Here is a 7,641-nt window from a genome sequence, read left to right on the forward strand (position 1 = left end):
ATGCACAAAATTTATTACTTTCAAACAACAAGGCTAAATTATCTATCTTTATAGTGGATTATGGTTGATTTTGTGGGACCAAATAAAATATTTGGTAAGATTATTTTCAGCAAGTGTGATGTTATGACTGTGTATTATATGTTTGCTTTGCTAAAATACACCATTCTCTACTATGGAGGTGTTGACAGAGATCACCGCTCAGTCCCCAAGAGAAGTCTGGGTTTCTTGTGAAGAAAGCGACCTGGCGCAAGTTAGCCATTACCTACTCCCCAAATATTATTAAGAAATAAAAAAAATAAAAATTTGACTTATCTATTTACTATTTTTTTTTTTATGTTTAGACTTTGTTAAAGGAAAATAATGGTGCTTTAGGCATCCATTTCTGTTGGGGGCAAGAAGATTTTGGGTGAATCATCTTGGGAGATTTTATAGGCGACGTCCAAAGTTGTTAAAGGCAAGTTCGCTAAAGGCAATCCTTAAAATGGTTAAAGGCAATGTGTGTATAGGAGCCAATGCCCCACTCAATGTTTGACTTAGCTAACAGCACAATTGACGCCGGTAGGTCGTCACCGGCAATCTCCAACCGGCTACCTTAATAAGTTAAAATAAAATCTTTCTTCTCTTCTCTCTTCTTTCGGCAAGGTCGTCGGTCGAATTGTTCTTCTTCTCATCCTCTTATCTTTTCTCTGATCACCTCTTCTCTCTCTATTAATAAACATATACTGTAATTCAATTCTAAAGAGAAGGAGAAGTGGGTAGAAAGAACAAGGATCGAACCTGGGCGAGCTTTGCCTTCTTGGATCGTCGTTGTAAGAGACGTGGGGAGTTGATGCAGCAGCACCAGTGGTGAGGGTAGTAGATCCTCTTTTATGAAAGAGAGACAGGGAAGAGAGAAAAAGTGAGGTGAGGGGTTTAGAGGAAAGAGAAGGATACGCGAAGATGATGACGATTGGAGAAGTTGAAGAAGCATCATCTGCGCCGTGAAGGTGGAAGGAGGGAGGAGAAAGTGCAGCATAGTAGCTTCCCAATTGTCACTGGAAACTGGTTAAGAATTAGGATTGAGTGGTGACTGGTGAGAAGATGTAATGTTGGCTTCTTCATTTCCTAGCCATCATTTGAGATATGATTTAAAGGTACTCCGGCTAATAGCCAAAATCTAACCACTTTTGTTCCACATTCTCAATTTCTCATTCGACTAGAGATACCTCTTCCTACAAAAATTCCTACCGGAATACTCGTCCTTGAGGTGTAAGCCTTCACCTGTGCGATGCTACCGCTAAACCAACCAATTTATCTCAATTTACCCATTTTTCCTTACAGTTCTGGTTTTCTTAACCTCCGACAAAGGGGAACTTCTTCGTCGGAGATTCCTTCGCTGGAGATTTTAGAGAGAGAGAATGGAGAAAAAAGATACGAGAATGAGAAGAAGAAGATGCAGAAGAAATTTAAGGTCGTCGGCCAAACTCTGACCGTCGATCTTTTGTCGGAAGAAGTTAAAAGAAACATTGCCTTTAACATTGCCTCTAACCATAATCGGTCAACTTGCTTTGACCAAGTTTTGGGTAAAAAAAACATTGCCTTTAACTTGTTTGGCCATTGCATATAAAATTTTCCATTCAAATTTGATTTTTTTTTTCGAGTTAAATCATAATTTTCATTCGCGTAGGTTACATTACATGATTTTGAGACTTTTGACTTCTTTGAAGAACAACATGAGACTTACAAAAATAAAGTAAAATACGAAGCTAAAGGAGTACAACATTCCAATAACAAAATCAAAAGACCTTATATCTCACAAATGAAAAGACGCTAAAGGTCACAAACGAAAAGATCATAAAGATCACAAATGATAAGACCCTACAAGTATTAAATTTTATTATACTTAAATATATGTAGGAACGATGAACCAAGTAAATGTTGTTAATTGTATAAGATGTTGTCCTCTTAATTCAATAAGTTGGTGCCCTCTGTTGAACTCAATTTCACCATCATAAAAAAGAATACTCTAAATTAAATTGTTTGATTGTCAAATGCTTCTAAGTCTTTAAATAAAATACTTCAAGAAAACCACCAAATAAAACAATTATTTTAACTAATTAAAGCGACTAGATCTGATGATGGTTTATCAAGAATAAAAGAATGATTTTCTTCCCATACCCGAACTTTCTCTCTGATGCAGGAGCACCCGGACCGGGCCCGTAAACCCGCAAGCCTCTCGACCATATAGGCTAGTCGGTTAGGCCATTAGTTTTAGAAAAGTCATAGTTTTGTAAGATTCATAATAAATCCAGGTTTAGGAAGTTACCTTATGTTAATATTTCCATTATTTAGGAAAGTAAAGTTTGAGTATATCTAGGAGAGTCTAATATCCTATAAAAGGATGCCCAGCCCGTCTTTATGATACACATTGAAGAGAAAAACCAATTGAGTTTAATCAAGTTTATAGTTATTTCGAGTTATTTAATCGTTCTTCGTTTACTTTTATTATCTTCTTTAAATTCTGCTGCGATTACATCACTCTCCTTTTAACTACTCCAAAAGGTTGAAATTAGATGGACAAACTAAGTAGAAAATCCAAATCGACAATTTCTACTTTGAACATGAGAGCGATCGAGCGAAGGGAAGACCCTTCGACGGAGAAGACTTGACTTGAAGGTAGTGTTGGACGACGATTTTAGGAAAGGAAGAAGAAGAAGTTTCTTCTTTTGTTTTTTACTCCAATTGATTATGACCTAACTTTACCATATTTCAAATCCAAGTGTTAGCATATTCGTATTTTTAGTCGCTCATCCTCATCATCACCTTGGTCCATCTCCATTTTTCTCCCTTCGTCCTTATCCTCACTCTGTCATGTTTATTTACAACGACGAAAGAGAAAACAAATGAGGATGTGTAACCGGAGGTGGGGTGATGACAAAGATGAAGATGAAGTGAAGTTGAAGGTGGAGACCATATTATGTTAACTGTTCGTATTTGGTTCATTCGATTAGATCGCTCCCAGGTATCTGTAAATGTGATCCGTCTTCCAAAACCAAGGGGTCTTTGTGTGGAAACCTCCACGAACAATCATTGTTTTAGTGGTTTTTCTGCTTCTCACAACTGCTCTTTTCATTCCTCAGGATATCTGGTGCCAGATCATTGCTTGTTTCTCTACTTCTTCGATATTAGAGTTGGCTATCTCTGTGGCATCGATTGTACAAGTTCGTGAAGAGGGTTGGATAAGTGGAATGAAGAAACCAAACCATTTCCGAGCAACAAACAATGAACGAAGTCGCTCGACCACTGGGAGAGGCCCATTAGTAAGGGTCAAGGGGGGTGCCACCCTTAACCCATATTTCATTGAATTCAAGACTCTCATATCAAAATCAAATGCTCTTTGAGACCTTACTAATATAGGTGGTAGCGCACCCTTTTTTAATTTGGTGGTCGAGGTCTTTTATATTACCAATCAGCCCGCGAAGGAGCATCCAAGTTACCTTCCAATAACGACGCAAGATAGATTCTTCTTGCTCTTAAGATTAAGCTGGCCGATCAACGCAAATCGAGCCAGGCTCCAGTAGAGAGTCACCTTTACTTTCCCTCGTTTTGCAAATTACATTTACGCTTTTCCGGCACGATTTTTTAGGTGTAGCCAAGCTAAAATATAAATATATTAATTTGTTACCTTAAATTAAAATATTTTTTTGTAGAAAGTATGACAAAGACATAGATACATAGTGAGGTATGATAAACACGATAACTGTCGAATTAAACTTTAAAAGAAAAGAGTATAAAATCCAACTAAATTACTAGTGTAAAGTCCAACCAAACAACACTTCTGCTAGGAATCAAACCTAGAACCTTTAGAGTTTAGAAGTAAATACCTTACCAACTGAACTATCAGTTGTTGACATATCAAAATACAGTTACTCACTTCACATTTATTAAAATCTTCCCTCCAACCTAAGTCCATATGGACCAAACTGGATAGATAATTTGATATGAACTTGGCTCTTTAGTCAGGGACGGATCCAGGATTTTTAGTCAGGGGGTGCGGATTTACATACTTAAATAAGTTTTTTCTTTTGCAAACCCAGTGGTTAACAAAATATTTATCTTCATTTATAATATTAATACCTCAACAATTACAAACACAATTGACCTTTAGAAAAGTTCATATTTTGAAATGTTCACATAATCGATTCATTGTTAGTTTCACTAAAAACTTTTTTTTCAATAAGGACTACTAAAATATCATTCAGTCATGAATAACTCGTCTTATTTTTTAAGCGTGTTTTAACTAGTTTCATAGCTGAAAAAACTCTTTCAACGGAGGCAGTTGCAGCCGGCAACGTTAGTGCTAAAGTGATAAGAAAATAAAGTAAATGATATGTTTTATCTCTCTTAGTTTCCATCAATGTTCTAGCAAGAGATTCAATCCCATCTAAATTTGAGAAATCATCATTCTGCCTCATATCGTAAATGTAGTTATCAAGTTGAGAACTAAGTAGCATAGTTTCAAGCCTTCTGAAATCAGACGGATAAAATTCAGCAAGAAGCATCAACTTACTTTTGTCGAAAAGTGGAAAACCTCTAGATGGACTCAAACATGCCATACAACGAAGCAACTCGGCATTCTTCTTAGTGAAACGAGCATTTAATTCTTGAAGTTGTATATCAATACCGGCATAGAAAATCTCCACATGATAGTGATACATGTTTCTAACTTGTTGTGCATTCTTCCTGCTTCTTCCTTGAACGATGTATGAACCATTAAGATCAACAACTTCAATATTATGTTTTTCACGAAAAGTATAAACACTTTGAACCAAATGATGATCACTCATAGTCTCGTACATATTGGATTGTAGCTTTTGATGATTCAACAAAATCCATGGTAGATGAATTGAAATTTATAAGATTTATAATAGATGAATTGAATTTTATAGGGGTAGGGTAGTTGAATTGAATTTTATAGGGATTTATGGTAGTTGAATTTAATTTCAATATATAAAAAGTAAAAAAAACTTAAAAATTGTTTATCCTGAGACTCGAAATGTAAACCTCAAGCTCGCACTCACCCACAACTCAACTCTCCTAAACCACTAAGCCAAGCTCTACTTGATGTTAACTATCCACACGATTTGATATATACAGGTATATAGAGGTATATACACATATGTACAAAAATAATACTTTGGAGTGATAGTAGAGGGATTCGAACCCTTACCACACGGTCATGGCAGAACCCCACCCCACACTTTAACCATTGAGCCAGGCTCTTCTTTTTTGTCTTCTTAATACATTAGTAGATATAGGATCCAGGGGGTGCCGCCGCATCCCCATGGATCCGCCCCTGTCTTTAGTTCAAAAAATTTTGGAAATGGAGATTTGACCCTTCGTTGCATGTGTATGTATTTTGGGTGATGAGGTTTTTAGTTCATTAAAAACCAAACCTAACTCTGCCATCATCTTTTTCAACAAAAAAAAAAAAAAACTCTGCCATCATCTATCTACTATAAATTTCGTTGAAATTTTGCACTTACTACTTGGCATATAGCTGTAAAAACAAACTAAAATGCCAAAAATCATTTTGTCCATACAAGAATTGGTGGGGATTGAGCGGGCCATTTGTATATATTTTTTTGGGCCTTTAACAGGTTGATATGAGAAATAATAATAACAAGTAGCTAGAGATTGTTTGTGACAGACTAGAGAACCATTGACCTTGATCCATAAGGCTTACTTAAAAAATACCTCCTCTGATAACTTGTGCATGAACAAAACCTAGACTAATCAATTAATCAACTTGATCCCATCCATCTTAATCACCAACTTGACTCTCTCTCTCTTGCTTAACCTCAAATACATATATCCACCTTTGCTTCAAATAATAAACAAAAAAAATACCTACCCAATGATCATCTCTCTCTCTAGTCTCTAGCAAATAGCCATGTTCTAGTTGACTTCTTGAACCTTTGACTTTCTCTCTTCCCTTCCTCCCCATTCACCATTTCTCTCTCTCATTTATTTCTAACATCTTCTTCTTCTTATTCTTCAAGTAAGTAGAGGAGGAGATCATCAATCAATGAACAGCACAAATTTCGACACCGGCGGTGGATTTCTTTCTGACAAGATAGGCGGTTTTGGCTACGGTATCTGCGTGTCCATAGGCATTCTCTTCCTCATCACTACCATCACTCTCACCTCTTACTATTGTTCTCGTGCGAGTAACGTCGTCACATCACCTCCACCACCACCGTCGGCATCACCATCTATACATACCCATCATCGTCATCGTCGCGATCGTCAACATACAATTGATATTCATCATGAAGAAGAAAAAGGTCTAGATGAAGCTACTTTAAAAACATACCCAAAACTATTATATTCTCAAGCTAAAAAGCTTCATAACAAAAAAGAAACAACAACAAATTCTTGTTGTTCAATTTGTTTAGCTGATTATAAATCAACAGATACCCTTCGTTTATTACCAGATTGTTATCATCTTTTTCATCTTAAATGTGTTGATCCTTGGTTAAGACTTCATCCTACTTGTCCAGTTTGTCGAACAACACCGGTCCCGTCTCCAATGTCTACTCCTCTAGCTGAAGTTGTTCCTTTATCAAGTCGAATGGTATGAACTTATTATTGATTTTTTTTTTCTTTTTTCACACTTTCAATTTTTTTTCATAGGTTCATAGCTAGTTTATTTAATTGTTTCATTTTCACATCTTGTACATGAATATGAAATTTATGGGGGATCCATGTAAAACCTACTTATAGTGATAATTTTGTTCATTTCTCGTATCCTCTCTTTTTATTTTTTTGCAACAATAAGATTTGAACTTCGGTTTTTGGTCGATAAACATTCACCATTTCTTATAAGCTACCCATTCATTGAGGATGTAATTCATTTACAATTTCTCTCTTTTTTCATGTTGAAGACTTGAAGTTGATGAAGGTTTAAGCAATTCTCATCTATAATGTGTTAAAATAGTTAAATGGAATTCTTTTTTGATGAGAGTTAAATGGAATTTGTAGTATGTTAAGGTGTAGGCTGATATTGATTAGAACTAGCAAGTACTAAGTAGTCCCAAATCTCAAATCATTTCATTACACCCCCTCCCCCCACCCCATGGGTGAGTCAATACGGGCTCGGAAAGAGCACGGATTAGGTCCAGTCCGACCGGTCTGTGGGGCGCTAAGAATGAGGGATTAGGTCCAATCCGACCGGTCTATGGGGAGCTAAGAATGAGGTCGTGCCTATGACAATTTTCCAAAGTGCTTGCAGACCTTCGCCAAAAGAATAAATATTATCAGTAAGGTTTTTCTAGGGAGTTAGGGTTTAATTTTTGTTTTCTTTATTTTATTTCTTAGTGCCTAAATATGGTCCGTTCGCGTTTATATTCCTCTGAATTTCAGGGATGCAATCTAACTTGTGTACATTCAACTCATGAAACGAAAGACATTAAATTGAACCGAGATATATGTTTATTTTCTATTTTAAACAAGATTGATTCAAACCGTTGAAAATAATTCAATTAATTATAAATGATTTCAATATTAAAATTTGAGGAATAAAAAATAAATGAAGAAACCTTTCTTAAGTATGACTCTATACGGGTCACACCCTTAATCATATTTCCTATCTAAATAGAA

General features: G+C 36.0%; 1 protein-coding gene across 1 annotated transcript; it reads left to right on the forward strand.

Moving 5' to 3' along the window:
- Nucleotides 1-6,037: 6,037 nt before the first annotated feature.
- Nucleotides 6,038-6,789, forward strand: LOC147568737 (RING-H2 finger protein ATL70-like). Its single transcript, XM_086671378.1, has one exon. The coding sequence runs from the start codon at nucleotides 6,068-6,070 to the stop codon at nucleotides 6,620-6,622; it is 555 nt and encodes a 184-aa protein (XP_086527504.1). The 5' UTR covers nucleotides 6,038-6,067; the 3' UTR covers nucleotides 6,623-6,789.
- Nucleotides 6,790-7,641: the final 852 nt, after the last annotated feature.

This window comes from Eschscholzia californica, unplaced genomic scaffold, assembly GCF_041429995.1.
Source record: "Eschscholzia californica isolate CP2 unplaced genomic scaffold, dmEscCali1.0.p SCAF_1, whole genome shotgun sequence".
Classification (NCBI taxonomy): domain Eukaryota; kingdom Viridiplantae; phylum Streptophyta; class Magnoliopsida; order Ranunculales; family Papaveraceae; genus Eschscholzia; species Eschscholzia californica.